The sequence below is a fragment of the Anguilla anguilla genome, chromosome 8 (genome assembly GCF_013347855.1).
Source record: "Anguilla anguilla isolate fAngAng1 chromosome 8, fAngAng1.pri, whole genome shotgun sequence".
NCBI classification, from domain to species: Eukaryota; Metazoa; Chordata; class Actinopteri; order Anguilliformes; family Anguillidae; genus Anguilla; species Anguilla anguilla.
In genome coordinates this window covers 18,129,430-18,145,567 of record NC_049208.1, presented here as the reverse complement: position 1 = coordinate 18,145,567, position 16,138 = coordinate 18,129,430, and the positions used below count along the sequence as shown (strand labels likewise).

At 42.2% G+C, this 16,138-nt stretch overlaps 1 protein-coding gene across 1 annotated transcript; it reads right to left on the bottom strand.

Annotated features, from left to right (window-relative positions):
• Positions 1–327: 327 nt before the first annotated feature.
• On the bottom strand, positions 328–15,110 carry acss2l (acyl-CoA synthetase short chain family member 2 like). Its single transcript, XM_035430959.1, has 18 exons — positions 14,667–15,110; positions 13,921–14,116; positions 11,625–11,716; positions 10,985–11,088; positions 9,434–9,506; positions 8,953–9,028; positions 8,308–8,392; positions 5,936–6,073; positions 4,955–5,125; positions 4,641–4,774; positions 3,906–4,038; positions 3,338–3,394; positions 3,093–3,173; positions 2,802–2,910; positions 2,650–2,718; positions 1,948–2,124; positions 1,673–1,747; positions 328–1,429 (listed from the first exon to the last, which is right to left on the bottom strand). The coding sequence occupies exons 1-18, from the start codon at positions 14,797–14,799 to the stop codon at positions 1,302–1,304; spliced, it is 2,031 nt and encodes a 676-aa protein (XP_035286850.1). The 5' UTR covers positions 14,800–15,110; the 3' UTR covers positions 328–1,301.
• Positions 15,111–16,138: the final 1,028 nt, after the last annotated feature.

The window sequence follows — 16,138 nt, the reverse complement described above, 5'->3', positions numbered from 1 at the left end:
TAATTTGTTGGATTTCACCAAATGCAATTATTCTCCTCTTGATATAAGTAATCACATCTATCATAATAATTTGCCTTGTAATGAATTTATAAAGTTTAACTACAGAGACACATAGTGGACTTCAGTTGAACTGCAGACTGTCAGGTTCCAGTTTGATAAGATTAGGAAGGGCTGTATATCAGCTATATTAGTGTTCTAGCACAAGTACAATAATGGACCGATTTAGCATGTTTGAATAAACCTTCAAATGCAATATGCATGAGTCTCTTAATGTATTCATCTGTATAATTCAATACATGCATGTGTGAGATGAAGGAAATCCACAAATAAATTATATAGTTTATTTTTTGTGGAGCATTACAACCTTAAAAAAGCTTGCAGGACTGTACTGTACATAGTAGACTTTCACCTAAATTCTATAAATGGGATTCCTGTCTGAAGTCATACAATGTGGGAGCTAATTAAAGTACAAAATACACAGTAACACATCTTATCAACTGCAGCTCTTAAAAACTATGACACCCTTTAAAAAAAGTGAAAACCATGTGTGTGACAGGATGGAAAGACAAGTTTAGAGTAAAACATGTGAATCTTATGCGACAATGTGACAGAGATTGTCATATAACTTTAGAAGTAGGACTACATTCTGTTACCAGATTATACCACAGTGTTGGACCTCCTATCAAGTAAATAATATTTGCATTTACGTGCATTTTACTTCATGTAAGCTGTACCCTGCCCACAAGTTTATCCATCTCTCCGCTGAAAATCCAGACTAGTGCCCTGAGCTGAACTTTGGCTGTGCGATTGTCTTTTCTCACTTCTGGTCACCCAAGTGAGTGAGATAAAATGTGTCCAGGAGTTCATCTTTTCAGTGTTAGATATGTCCTGAAATAGTGAATATCAAGAGTACAAAAAATAGTACTACAGTTTCTCTTATGAATAATAGAATTTTACCCGATTTGGAATGGCTAAGACTTTTCTATGCATATGTGCTTTGAATGAAGTTCTTTAATGTTCTTCGAATAAACTTGAATGAGGTTTTGCTTTTTTGGATAAAGTGCATTTCCTTTATAATAAGCAGTGTTTTACATGAGCTAAAACCAAACTTGGCATGTTTTTTTCCAGTAACATTTAACATTTTCAAGCATTTGACTGAAATGCCAGTTAAGAGATTCAGATTTTAAATGAGATTGTCCCAGTAAACCAGAAAATAGAATCCAGGTGAGTTTAAAAAAAAAAAAAAATCTTTCACAGTTGTGTGGTTGGGAGCACTTCCTGTTCCTTGCGGGCGCGGGTTCTCAGGCAGCTGCTTCACACCGCTGGCTGAAGAGCACCTCCACCACTTTGGGGTCAGCCAGTGTGGAGAGGTCACCCAAATCCTTCTCATTCCGTGCAATCTGCCGCAGGATCCGCCGCATAATCTTACCTGCAAAATGGACGCCTTTCACTGGGCAAACTGTCCACTCATTTACTGTCCACAAAACTGCAGTGCACATCTATTTGACTGACGTTAGTGCCAGAAAGTGGCCATGATAATCACAGTTATGCTTTTGAACAATTTTATGCGTCGCTATAAGAAAGTAAGTAAGAATGTTAAGGAAGAGCATTATTTTATGGAAATGCCCTTTGAACATTTTCCTTTCTCTGTTTTCAAGAATACTACTGTTACCTGAGCGAGTTTTTGGTAGTCCAGGGGCATTCTGAATGAAGTCAGGTGTGGCTATAGGTCCAATTTTTTCTCTCACTAGCAGGAAGGACAGAACAAAACATGGCTATCATATTACATAAGGGAATCATAAATAACCTGGTAGTGCAGCTTTCCTGTACAAGTACAATAACACAAAAAAATGATCTACTGAGTCTGCTGGACAGGTTGTGATTGATTGATCTGATAAGATGGATTAGTTGATGTCATGCTCTGCTGCCATGGCGACAGTACCGCACCTTGTCTCTTCAGCTCCTCTGACAGTGTGCGGCTGAACTCACAGCCGTCCTTCAGGGTGACGAAACAGTACAGACACTCTCCTTTCACCACGTGAGGCCGACTGACCACCGCCGCCTCGGCCACCGCCGCATGCTGTGTCAGCGCCGCTTCCACCTCCGCCGTGCTCAGCAAGTGGCCTTCAGCAAAAGAACTAAGAGTTTGTCGCCTGTACAGGTGCCCTATAGCTATAGTCCTCAGAGACTGTAACCTGTACAGGTGCCCTATAGCAACAGTACTGAGTGTTTGTCACCCGTTCAGGTGCCCTATAACTACGCTACTAAGTCTGTAATCTGTACAGATGCCCTATAGCTACAGTATGGAGTGTGCCACATGTACAGGTGCCCTATAGCTACAGTACGGAGTGTATGTCGCCTGTACAGGTGCCCTATAGCTACAGTTCTCAGAGTCTGTAACCAGATGGTAACTGCCTTTATCACTAATGTAATATTTTGACCAAAGGAGGAAGTTTGGATGACTTTACTTTTTAGGTCTAAGCTTTGTCAGTTTCCTTGTATTGCTTATGAAAGAAACCGATCACAGAATAATAAGGAAGTCACAGTGTAAGTAAATATTTCCAACAGCTTTGAGAGTAAGGCATACAGGCTCATGCAGTCAGAGCCCCCACCAGAGGGCGCTAGTTCCCCAAGCTGTCGGCTCCTTACCAGACACATTCAGCATGTCGTCGATCCTGCCGGTTATCCAGTAGTACCCGTCCTTGTCTCGTCTACAGCCTGAGGGAAGATTGCATGTTACATGCTGACACATGCGTCTGACCTTATGTGTCCCTGTCAAAGAACTGCCTGTGCTGCCTTACCGTCTCCAGTCACGTAAAACCCTGGGAACTTCCTGAAGTAGGTGTTTTCAAATCGTTCCTGGTTCCCGTACACGGTGCGCATTATGCCGGGCCACGGCTTCCGGAACACCTGAAGAGGCACAGAATGAGGCAGCCATTTTGGCTCACTCACAGAAACAACACAGAATGTGTGCACACGAGAGGAATCAGTCCTGGAAACGCAGGTGTTCTCTGACAACATGAGCCATTGTCAGTTGAAGTCCGTTGTGTTGTAGCTGTTGAAGAGGATGATATTTGAATGTTCATACTCACCAGGTAGCCCTCTGCTTCTCCTTCAAGCTCCTCTCCATGCTCATTTAGAATGGTGGGTTGCACTCCAAAGAATGGGAATGTCTGAAAGGGTAGCCATGTTCAGAAATGGTACAGCAGCCTCCAGTACCCCATCAAACTCACAGGCCACAGTCATTAAGCATGGTCCTGATTGTAAAGTGATCCCAACACTATGCTAGAGAAGAGGAGGACATCTGCTTGCGTCAGTCGAGCGGTACCCAACTTACCGCTGAGCCAGGCTTCAGGGGTGTGGCAGCAGGCAGCGGGGTGAGCACATGACCCCCCTGCGTGTACAAGAAGGAACAGGTCAGTGAAGGGTTCTGCGTGGTTCTCCTGGATGAGAACCGTATGTGAACAGCGTTGATAAAAAGGAGTAGGACAGACATGTCCACACATTGGTACCAAGCCAGAAGTAAATTAGCCACATAAACAAATGCAGGAATTCCATAGTGGGACCAGTGAGTAAATGCATCAGCTGGTCCTAACCTCTCTCATCACCCCTGCATGTGGAGAGGACATGGATTTAAATGTCATGGATTAAGCGCAGAAATCTATCCCTATGAGCGACGTTCGATTTGTTTTATTTCACATCAGCGTAACTCATTTTTCAATAATTCCTTACAACATTTTCTTATGAAACCGTAAGTCCCAACATGTTTGTACAAGCTCTGGAGATGTGAAACCCTGTTTCCGCTGTGCTTTAAGGAGAAACATTTGGGTTTCATTCGGTTAGTTGAGATAAAATATAGAGTTTTGATGAAGGGGTGGGGGGGACGGTGGGGGAGAGTCACGCACCGTCTCTGTCTGCCAGAAAGTGTCCACCACGGGACACCTCTTCTGCCCCACCACCTCGTGGTACCAGTGCCAGGCTTCAGGGTTGATGGGCTCCCCCACAGTCCCCAGAACGCGCAGACTTGACAGATTGTACCTGTCACAGAACAGGTGATGCCCATGGGCCTGACTTTGAGGTGCAGGTTCACTCTAATTACAGCACACTGCAGACACAGCTTATTTGAACAGTGTTTTCTTCTAACGTGTTGTGGCAACATCATATAATTTGAAGAAAGTAGTCTCATTTTTTGAGACAGACATTTTTCCATTGCTGTTCATGGCCTCTCCTCTTTCTGTCTCACTGACGTTTGGTTCTTCTGTTCTGAACAATCCTTTCTTTACCAGCACTTGGCAATGGCACTTGGTGTTAAATTGTAATCTTGACCCTTATTATCAGCTGGAATGCTAATTACATTGCAGGCATTTATCAGATGCTCTTATGTGTAAGGTGACTTGCAATGCATCCAATACATCCATTTATACAGCTGGATATATACTCTAGCAATGCAGTATATACCCTTTCTCAAGCTTACAATGGCAGTGTCGTACCCAGGAATCGAACCTGTGACCTTTCGGTTAAAAGACCAGTCCCTTACCCATTATGCTACACTGCTGTCCTAATGACTGTATTGTTGCTGATGAAGGGTCCTGCAGTTTCCTGTGACTAAGTGTTCCTCTGTGACTGTAAGCGATACTCACCGCTGGACCGGCTCCCTCCCATACTTCATTAGCAGGCGAATGGCTGTGGGTGCTGTGTAGAACTTGGACACGCCGTATTTCTCGATGATCTCCCAGAACCGGCCCGGGTGAGGGTGCACCGGCACTCCCTCAAACTTCAAAATGCAGAGCATCCATGTCACAAATGGCTTGGTGGCAAGTCATGTTCTCACAATGAATATGGTAAAAATTCATTTGACTGGCCGACACAGAAGGTTGATGTGATCCTTCTGAGCAAACCATAATTTTTGCCATGTTTAACCAGAACTGGTAAAATATACTTTAGTTTTACTCACAAGAACGCTAGTGGCACCGTTGGCAAGCGGCCCATAGGTGATGTAGGAGTGTCCGGTGATCCAACCAATGTCTGCAGTGCACCAGTACACATCACTGGGCTGATAATCAAACACGTACTTGAACGTCAGGGCGGTATACAGCATATATCCCGCTGTTGTGTGGAGAACTCCCTGTATGTGAGTCAAGGACAAAGGAAACTTATATTACAGAGGTTTGCTGCAGTTACCATTCACAAGGCTTGCAACAATGAGCCACCTGCCAAATACTGAAGTCAGTTACAGCATCTATGATTTGTGGGTAGGCGAAAAACTGAAATCACTTTCTAGCTGTTTGAGATCACTGAACCGAAATAATAGTCTAACTGTTTGAGATCAGTGAACCAAAATAACGGTCTAGCTGTTTGAGATCAGTGAACCTGAAGTAAGTTTCTAGCTGCTCTATCTGGCTGAGACTTGTGTAAACAGGAGTCATTAAACATCTCAGTCTTTTGAGAGAATTCCCTCTTAATGAATACCATGGGGTTTGACTGACTTGATTGATTTAAACAGGCGTAGGGTGCTTTACAGACTCTGACTTTTATTTGGGTCTCAATCCCACAGTAATTCTTCTCCAAAGGTGTGCTCCAATGCTAGAGGATTGCCAGTCAGCGTTGCCAAATATAAAGAGGCCGATCCAGCCATCCTTGCTGCTCAATTTCCACCACTAATGCAGTCACCACTAGGGGCGAAACCTGAACCATTCAGTTGAGGAAGTGATTATTATCATGTCACTTATCTGGAATGGAAAACAGCGGACGTTGTTCTCAGAGATCAGAGTAGCTCTGGACCACAGGACTCAGGAAGTGTGAATTTCAGATGGGCAGCCGCACTGATTGGCACCTCTGACTGAGAGTCCAGAGGAGGAAACGTTACAGCCGACGCCCTGCTCTGAACCCGGGCCTGCGCGTAGAGTGAGCGTGTAACCTGAGGGGTGGGGCTTGCCTTGGGCTTCCCGGTGGAGCCACTGGTGTAGAGGATGAAGAGCGGGTCCTCAGCGTCCACCCACTCCGGCTCGCACTCCTCAGGGGCCGTCTCCATCTCCTCGTCCCACCACACGTCACACTCCACATTCCAGGGGGTCTGAGGGGGAAGCACTCTGTCAAACCACTGCACCCTAAATTTACACTTGTGCTAATCTTCATTTCTGCTGCTGTCACTGCCATCTCTATAGGGTGTAGCAAGTTTATGCTATTTTATATTTAGCAAGTAGTTTGAACCTGTCTTTATTCTTGCAAGTTGTTATGATGTACCTTGTCAAACACTGTCAAACAGCAAATAAATCATTCTTGATCATTTCTTATAATGAATATGAATAACACACCCTGGAGATGATGGAAAATGTCCAGCAGGTGTTTCTGTAAATGTCACCTGCTTTAGTGCCGCATTCCAGGAAGTAGAAGCAACAGGTTCTTCCACAAAAAGTTTTGCAATCCTGCAATGCTAGTTTTGAGGTATGCAGAGTTGTCCCTATTTGACATTACTAATACATGAGATGCATATGACATCAGTATTTAGGGTTGCGCATGCCCTGTTATACACTCTTCCCAGGAAACTTGTCATTGTACACCAACGCTCCACACCTAGCAAGGGGTGCTTGAACAATAGATCTGGCTGTGAGGCGGGCTGGGTTTCTAAATCTGTATGCTTCCATAGACGTGTTACTGATCCCTGCACAGCTTATCACAGACACTCTGTGTACTGGGAACCATCACATGAGACTTAGGGTCACCATTTTAAGGTGTTGAATGGCATGTAACGCCAGAGAAAGTATAAAGACACTGTTATAATGCTGGGTTCTTACCCAGTGCAATGCTAGAGTAAGACTCCATTGACTTAATGTATGGAGCTCTCCTCTACTGTCATCTTCTGATGTGATTCAGTTGCGCTGATGAGCTAATCAACAGACTTTTCTCTGTTCAAAAGTCAGTCCCTTACAACGCATAACAGCTCCACCGTTCCAGACAGTACACCTTTTATCTGTGATATGAGCTTCTGCTCCCCTTCCAGTAAAGTACATTTTCAGGTTATCCCACCGGGGAGTATTTGTGCAAAGCAGCCAGAGCAGGATCGTTCAGATGAGCCCTTATGTGTGCCCTCTATGGCGAACCTGCTGTGGAGCTGTCAACAGATCATGGTGACTACAGCTTGCTGCCTTATAGAATGTAGCCTTTTAAAATGTATTCACACAAAGCATTGAAGCTGGTATTGATGCTCTAATGTACAAGTCTTGACATAGGTTCAGTTTGTTCAAAGAGCATTTGGTCCTGAACTTCGGAACAACAAATTGTGCTAAGAAATCTTCAGGGCTCAGGAGCATTAATGAGGACTATTTATGTATCAAACAAAAACGAATATACATAAAACTTGCTTTAAGTGAAGCCAATCATTGCAATTAGACAGAGCATACTGGCATATGCCATCAGATTGTATCTGTACATTGATTTCACATGCTTTTTAAACAAAAATTACTATAGCATAGCAGAAAATGATGATACGCTACGCAGTACACAGCCATTCTGCACAATAGCATGCTTCCATTTGGTTACAGTTGACAAACCTGCTCCTTGCTGTGTGATCAACATTGAAGAAGTGGTGGGGACAAGAAGAAACTGTGTGTTCAGACCCAACTGAAGTTGACTGTCATTACAGCTAAATTAATCTTATACTCCAAATAAAAACATGAGTAGTCCTGTGGTTTGTCCTTAGCAGCACATAGTCATCAAGCAGCTTTTTAAGGGTATTTTTTAATATGCTCCCAGGAAGTTGTTTTCTGGTCACATTATTATTTTCGTAATGACAAGGTCTGCAAAAAATGCAGAACTTCTTAATTAAATTAACTTTAAGTTACATATGAAAAACATATAGTTTACAGAAAGCACGCTTGTGCATTTGTCTTTGTAAAGGTATGTGAGTGCCAACCAACATCTGTCAAGAAGCCATCAATACGCTCACATTTAAACAGCTCCATCTGTTTGAGTGTGTGGAGATGCCCTATACTGAAGCATATGTTATGGCAGATGAGATATCCAACACCATCTTTCGTGTGCTTAAGAACTTGGACATGGGTTATGTGCATATCATTTGCATGCCCGCCAGATGCTGTCCATGGCAATGTACACAGATAACAGCTTTATGGCTTGTGTACTTAAATGGATATCACACACTGCAGTAAATTATACTGTCTGGGATGCAAGTGTGGCATTGCTTAAGACAACAGCAATGCCAGGGCAGGATTCAGAACCTTTAACAAGGACTCTCTGGTCACAAATTTTCTACCACCAGAACGCAGTACTCCTGCTCAGGTCTGCACATACCTGCAGCTTGTTGCACGCAGTGCCCTTTTTCATCCTCAGAGCATGGTGTCTCACGACGATGCATTTCTTCACAGAAAAGCTGGCTCTGCGTAAATGTGAGGAACCGCAGGTGGATGGTCAGATTAAAGCAGTGAACGCTAACATACGCAAAGACCTATAGACATTTTGTCTGTCTAAACATAGCCTTTTTTTTGACAGAAAAACTAAATATGTGTTGTGATAAGTATAACCACATTTACATACTTTCATGTATGTAATGTAGTATAAACTATTAATCATATATTGTCATTTTTTATTTAAAAATCCTAGGTATTGCAAGGATTTTTCACAGAGCCTAGCTGCACAGCTCAACAATCAATGGAGAGAAGAGAGATCTATTCTGTGCCATCAGGTGCTCGATTTATGTAGCTTATCATGATACTTGCTTATGATATTGACATTTTTCACCACAGAAACCAACTGCTCTTTCTCTCGATGGCTTTTAAGCTTGCTCAGCATGCACTTGCGTAACGTTTGCACAATGTTTGCGCAACGTTTTATTTCACGCTCTGGATGGAAGCCAGGTGTCCGTGTTTGGATGGCTGGAGGTGGATCTTGGGCAAACAGACTCCTGCCATAAAGGAGTTGATGATTAGCGGCACCCACCTGTCCCTGCAGCGCTCCAGTGCTTCGTCTGCAATGTGCTTCAGGTTGATCAGCTTCTCGCCTCGGTAAACGCCATCTGCACAGAGGGGCAGAGATGGGACACAGTGTCGGGCGAGGTCAGGTGAGGGGGGACTGTCACCATGAAAACAAGGAAGGCATGGAGATGATGTGTACACACTTGCAAACACACAGTCTTTAAATGCATCCTTTTAATGGGGACCCTTGTGTAGTGTAGTATTCGTAGTATTCAGAAAATGTGATGAGTAACTAGGTAACTGCATTCTGGTTGAGGCTTTGAATATATGTTACACGTTGCTTAGCAATATAAATAAAATAAAGCATCATTATTAATAGCAGAAGCCAAAACATTTATAACTCCTACCAAACCCTTGAGGTTCTGTTGGTGGCCATTTTTGAATTTTTTTAAGGCGTAACAACAGCAACAGGTTTTGAGAAAGTAAGTTGGTGTCACCATGGTTACCTGCTGTCACGAGAAAGGAGGACTGAGCGTCTAGGATCCGTTCACAAAGAGACTCGGAAGAGAAGCCTGCAAACTGAGCCCAGAGTGACATCTCAGTCTATATTCAGATGTGTGCGGTGCAGTCACAGGTACATTGTTAATGAAGGGCAGAGAGGGTAGTAATATATCTGAGTTCAGCTCTTATGGGTTAGGACATAAAACCAGTCTTGGCCCTGTTAGGATCCATTTGCCAAGCTCTCTCCCAGCCTAGTCTTGAGCTGGAACCAACAGCAGCAACATATTGTGTAATATTTAATCTGCTGAACTGCCCTAGCACTCAATAGTACTCTTCATTTGAAGCATATAGTACAAGGATCAGAGTGGATATAAATAATATTAAATAATAAATATCAAATAAAAGCCCAGGACAAAGAGATATGCTGATTTCATTGAGGCTTTAGTGAAGAAGTGATTTTTACTGGAGTGGGTCCCAGTAGGTGAAAATAATGGTCTCCCTGGGGGTAATTCCCACTAAAGCAATAGCCCTTAGACCAGTGAATCCTGACGATGCCAGTGCTGACTGTGACCAGCAGGTCTGGAACAATTCGCTGCAGCATGATCAAGGGAGGGAGGGTTTTGATTGGCAGGAATCGCCCTGCCTAATCATGTCATTCAGTGCCAGCTGCACAAGAACTGCAGTCCCCTGGACACAACAGCCGCACCTGTCAGACTGAAGCCTTCAACCCCTCCAGTAAATTCCCATCTGTATAATGTAAGTGTTAAAATGGGACTTGAGTATATCATCCTTGAAAAGGGAGTGCCAACTAATTGGGTAATACTGGAAAGTTAAACAATCACAAATACATTATTTCGTGGAGGGAGATGAGTAAACCGTGGCAGTAATTACTCATTCCTTTTATTTATTTATGTATTCATTTTTCTTTTGCAATACCCAGCATGGTATAGATCATGGAAACAACCTTATTCTGAGATGTAACATGGTACTAATGCCTGTGGAATGGGAGACAATGGCCCAGGGAGGAATGGGGTCACTTAAATGAACCTTAAAATAGACTGGTCTGTTTAATAAAAATTGACCTTGGAAGTACCCTGGGGAGTATTTAGAACTGTAACTCTACACCTCCTCTGGGGGAAGCACATGGAATAAACAGCTTTTGGGCCTGGATTAAATTTGGTTTACTGCATGATGATTACCACAACATACTTGATTATATAAAGGTTATATATATACAATTGATTATATAAATAATATATAGGCATGTCTTGTTTACGTTAAGGTTGCTGACTGTAATTCATTTCTTTTTCTTATTAAACAAAATTGATAAAAGTTCCACATATGCTCTTGCATTGACTTTCAAAGACTGAAACATGCTGATAATTTAGTTTGAGTAGGCGGCGGACCAAAACGTCAGCAGGTATTACTGTTGTAACTTCTGTTGTCCTTGACAGATCCAGGGTACTAAGTGAAATCAGGTCATGTGCACAATACACGTGTAATTTGAGTCTGACCCTGTAACCAACTGCACTGCATTGGGAGGGGCGGTTCCTTACCACAATGGAGTGAACGGCTCCTATTCGAGCACAGGCTAACATTACACACACCAGCTCTGGAATCATGGGAAGGTAGATGGCAACTCTGTCTCCCTTTCTTATACCTTCAACACAGAAAGAGAAGGACATTATTGTTCTAGTACTTTCACACAGAATAGAGAAGAACTAAAACCATGTAGACATGACTGAGTTCTGAGTGCAGTATGAGCTCAAACTGATTTTGTCTGAAAATTTCAAGTGTTGCCTCAGTTTCACAACTGTACTTCTATTGTCTTGTTTCCTATGACAATAACTAGTCAGTCAATATGTCTGCTTTCCCAGTTAAGATGTCTAAAGCACCAACATTTAAGTCTGCCATACCACTTCTGGTACTTTGAAAAAACATCTCTGGTCTACTCTAATGTGGGTTTTCTCTTTCTGGTAAATGTTTGCACACCACCGTAGCCATTGTGTTTTGTACATATTTTCTCTCGCCATTATTAATACAGCCAGGAAACAGGATGTACTTATTTGCTTCAGGGGTTAAACCTTAAACAATGTGTAACTAATGGCAAATAGAACACTGAAAACTTTGAAAGAAAACAGAAATAGCACTGCCACAGTTCCACGCGACACAGCAGAGAAAGAGCAAGGACCTTACCCATCCGCTTCAAGACATTGGCACAGCGACACACCTGTGTCAACAGCTGACTGTAAGTGATGGAAACCTGGTGATCAGGGGAGTTCCCTTCCCTGCAGAAACAACAGACACACAATACATAATGTCAGCAATACATTTTACTAAAAGCCAACTGCTGTTCATACACTGGACTAAAAATAACCCAACTACTATTATCCTTTTTATAAGAAATATTACATAAAAATCTTTAACAATACAATGCTTGCTTAAATTTCTCTCTCAAAGGTAAAGGACAAAGTACATATGTCAGTGTGCATACTGCAAATAGCACATCCTCAAACTTGACAGTCACATCCTAGCAATCGTTACATTGCACTAGAGTACAATTACTTAACAGACACTCTTTGACACCATTGGATAGTTGTGCCCCTTAACACTTGTAAATCCACTTTTTGTTCTGATTTCTGATGTGAGAACTGTGCACCAGTCATTTAGCTGAATGTTAAAATTGGCTTCATTATATAAACTAATGCAATGCATAACACCCTGGTCCTGATGTGTCCATATTAGGGTCGGACTCCAGTCAGCACTTTGGTTTGCCAGTAATGCCCAGCATTGCTCAAGCACAACGCCACAGCCAGGATGCCAAACTCTACGTAGTGGAGGGTAAGCAGTCTATCTGCAGCCTGACTGACCTCTGATGGCAATGCCAACTGGCACCATGTTGTGTAAAGACAAATAGCAAGTTATTTTTTTCTGGCAGCGTGCTAACATGAACTTAATTATTCACAGAGCATTAGGCAGGACACACACTGTGCCATTAGCATTCTCTTGTAATATCTTTATACATATTTTAATTAATATTGCCGTTACAATGTATACTATTTCGATCTAATAGTGTTTCAGAAATATGTGCAAATTAAAGACTGGTCCCTAATATACGTACAGTGCACTGCTGATTACTGTCAACATTTTGTTTGTGTTGGTTTACACATCCGTTATTCATTATTTGTAATTATAAAATTCACTGCATTTGTAATGTGGTTCAAATTATAACATATATGACAAGCATGTTCTCTGTATATGAATGTGAATATGGGTATACTCCAAAGTGTTCTTGGAAACAGGAGGTGTGTTTGCTTCAGTCTGTTGATTATTGCATCTGGCTCTTTGTCTAGGCGTGGGAGGAGAAAGCCAGGCAGGTAGCTTGCACAAACTCTTTGTGATGGTCAGGTTTGGTTGAGGAGTCAGTGAAACTCTTTCCAGAAACAGCACTGCTCCTTCCTCTTAACACTCTGTTTCTAGGTCACTGACAGCAGACACACTGAACACTGTATTAATATCCAACCTCCGCATTGTCAGAATGCCTCTGGGCCTTGCACATAGAAGCAGGACTGGGAGAGGCATTCCTACCAAGATCAACTCAGCCAATCAGATGCAAGTGCAGTCTGGGTGGAATTTGTTTTTGTTTTGCTCTGGAAAAATCATTTTTGTGCTAGCCCAATAAAACTGATTTTGATGTTATGCATGCCAACAGTTTAACTAGGGAATCATTAGCAATAGTAGTAAAGACTCGTAAACCAGGAAATGCTTTTCCTGTGAAGGGTCTTTGTGTCTAAAAAGCACAAGGTAAATAGAATTGTATAGAGCTCAGAACACGCTCCTTGGACAAGGAAGGACTGTTGAGCTGTGAATCTTCCTTTTCATAATGTGCACATTGTCTAATTTCTCTATAGGTGTCAATATCTTCCCTCATTTGCATTCCACAGTACATATAAAAGTGGGTGGAATAACGTATAATATGACACTTTAGTGTGTGTAAAATAATGTACTGCCTGGGACTTAAAGGGCCTGCATAAAACCCAAACTGTCACCTTCATATACTGTGTACAGTAGCAGCACATTACAAAACTGCTGTTGATAGTGCACTCCCAGCTGGACTAAGGCAGTGGGAGAGACAGAAAGGAATGGTTGGCACAACAGAAATGGTCCCAGTAGCAGTGTGACAGTATTTTCCCGACCCTAAATCAAGATCATTAGCTGCTTGCCTATGCACGTTGCAATAATTTCATCATATAGGCAATGTGTGGTACTGTCGTGTACTACTGTAGTGATGTGCTACAGTATGTCCAGATGCTATAGTTGTAATTATAACTTTATAATATCACAGTAAATGTGTAGCAGCAGGTTCTACAGTAATAGTGAGCTGTGCTGTTCTGCATGAGAGTGATATGAGGAAGGCAAGCAGGGCCCTCATAGAGCGGCTGACATTCTCAGCCCTGTGTGTCTGCCTTTGTTGGTCAGGTGTTTGCTTTACCAGTAGAACGCCACTTTGTCTCCCAGCTTTTTGTCGTGAACATTTCTGTCAAGGACATTGTAGCATATGTTGGTTTTGGCACCCTCCATGAATTTAATGTCAATGTTGCCTTTGGTAACATCAAAATTATACTGCAGGATCTCTCCTGCTGGTGGGCTCTTCCAAAAGAATTCCTTGGCAACCTCTGTCCAGAAAGCTGGGAGACAAGAAGATGAGAACACTGTTTTCAAAAGCCCACTGAGCAGGAATGACCAGTTATATGGCATGAAAACAACATCCAGCACAAGAATGCTGCCAGGCCACATGAACAATAAACTGTTTTTATTACTCTTTTATGACGTTAGCCACGCTGATATGCAAGAATGTGCGTGGAAGTGCCTCTTTGGACATGCCATATCTATTCAATGATATTGCACTCTTCCCCTTTAAATGCATACATGCCTGAGAATTATATTGCTCTACTGGTCTGATTCTGTCATTGTGAAAATAAGAGCATGCATTCCAAGCATAGTCCCTCTCTTCACAGGCACAGTGCTTTAACTATACTGTCCCAGTTACAAGACTTATCTCATAAACGAGTGTTGATTACATACTAAATTCCGACAGTAAAATGGTTGTATGTATGCATGCAACAATGAATTAAAGCCAATTTCAGATAAATATCTTTCACAATAAAGCAGGACATTGTTTAAATGATCAAATATAATAAGTTATCTCTGTCACTGTATGTGTGTGTGATTTCATACCTTCGGGTTCTTCTGTTGACTTCTTGTAAAGACTACGGTAAGCACTTAAGTCGGGGATGTGTGCTTCCCGTTGTAGATCCTCTGGAGGCAGAAGTAGCTCCTCTTCTATGTGCTGAGATCCCGTGAGTACCATTTTTGACAGATGCAGGGATTTGAATGGGAGTGGAACGGGCAAATCCACAGCACTAGCACTGACTCCCCTGCGAAGTGGTTTTGACACAATCAGAGATATTATACTGCAGCGTCTTTTGTGGCTCACCACGCAGCACCTACCTCCCGATTTTGTGCTAGTTCCAGTCCACTCAGAGTCAAGCCAGCCAATGAAAACGCCCACTGATGCACTCCTACTTTTCCATTGGCTAAGAACCCACTCGTCTGTTCATCAGGGCAGTGGGTGGAGCATGACATGCGGGTAGGTTTGGCAGAGAACGCGGTGTCTTCGGAAGAATGTAGGCTACATTGTGACAATGGGAAAATAAATCTGTAATTGTCGAGCAAATTACAATACAGTTTCCTTATTAGACCTTGCGTAAGAACGGCCCACTGTGTTTTGTCTACTTGTAGGCTGATTTGGCTTGGTTTGCCCCGGTCTTCTGCGTTGTCCTTTTGAATCATCAATCTCCTCTCATTGAACAGATTTTCACTTTCGGAAAGCAAATTATCCGTGTTTCTGTAATCAGGGAGCAACGTATGGGCAGCAACACTGAAATCTCTCAACACAAAACGAGCCTGATCGTTCTTATCTCGCGGGTTAATAGTCGATCTGACACAGCAACTGTTAAGTAAATAAGGGGTCGTATGCTTTATACACTTCGTGTGAATCAACAGTGGGTAGCCTATCTGAATACGTTAGTAAGGCTACGCACTGCTGGGTCAGAATGGGTTATGAGAACACACAGTGTTCTTATAACCCATTCTGAAGATAAGAGCAATAAATCAACTACAGTAGCCTATTTATGATTTGATTTGGAGGGTAAATACAAAACCTTTTGTATTTGTATTGTGTACTCTTTTTAGGGAAAGAAATATACAAAATAAAATATGTTGCACGGAATGATTGGGGTTACTCCAGCAAATTTATTTATTGGTATAAGGTTTATTTCACATTATTCAATGTGTAACAACACTGATACTTTAATGTTTTGACCAGTTGTCATTTTCTGCAAAGAAATGTTTTGAATAACAATATTTTTGTTTATCAAATGAGGTCAATAGTTCATGAAAGAATATCAAAAGTTCAATTTTACAGACCCATACCAACAATCTGTGAAACTGGAAATTTGATGCTATCTCTTATTTTTTTTCCGAGCTGTATTTGCCACAAGGGGAAAATCAACCACTGTACTCTCATATGCAAAACATCCAAAAAAGCAGTCATGGCCCATTACTGGATCATAACACAAACACACACACATACAATTCTTTCATTTATTTACTTTTGGCATACAGTTACTCATAGTCCGGGGGAGCAT

What these genes read in the sequence shown, in the direction of transcription:
- acss2l (XM_035430959.1), bottom strand. Translation starts at nt 14,799, where the DNA reads ATGGTACTCACGGGATCTCAGCACATAGAAGAGGAGCTACTTCTGCCT. An exon ending in CTCCTTTCTCGTGACAGCAG is followed by an intron (nt 9,029 to 9,433) that starts GTAACCATGGTG and finishes CCCTCTGTGCAG; the next exon opens with ATGGCGTTTACCGAGGCGAG. An exon ending in GTTTTACGTGACTGGAGACG is followed by an intron (nt 2,719 to 2,801) that starts GTAAGGCAGCAC and finishes ATCTTCCCTCAG; the next exon opens with GCTGTAGACGAGACAAGGAC.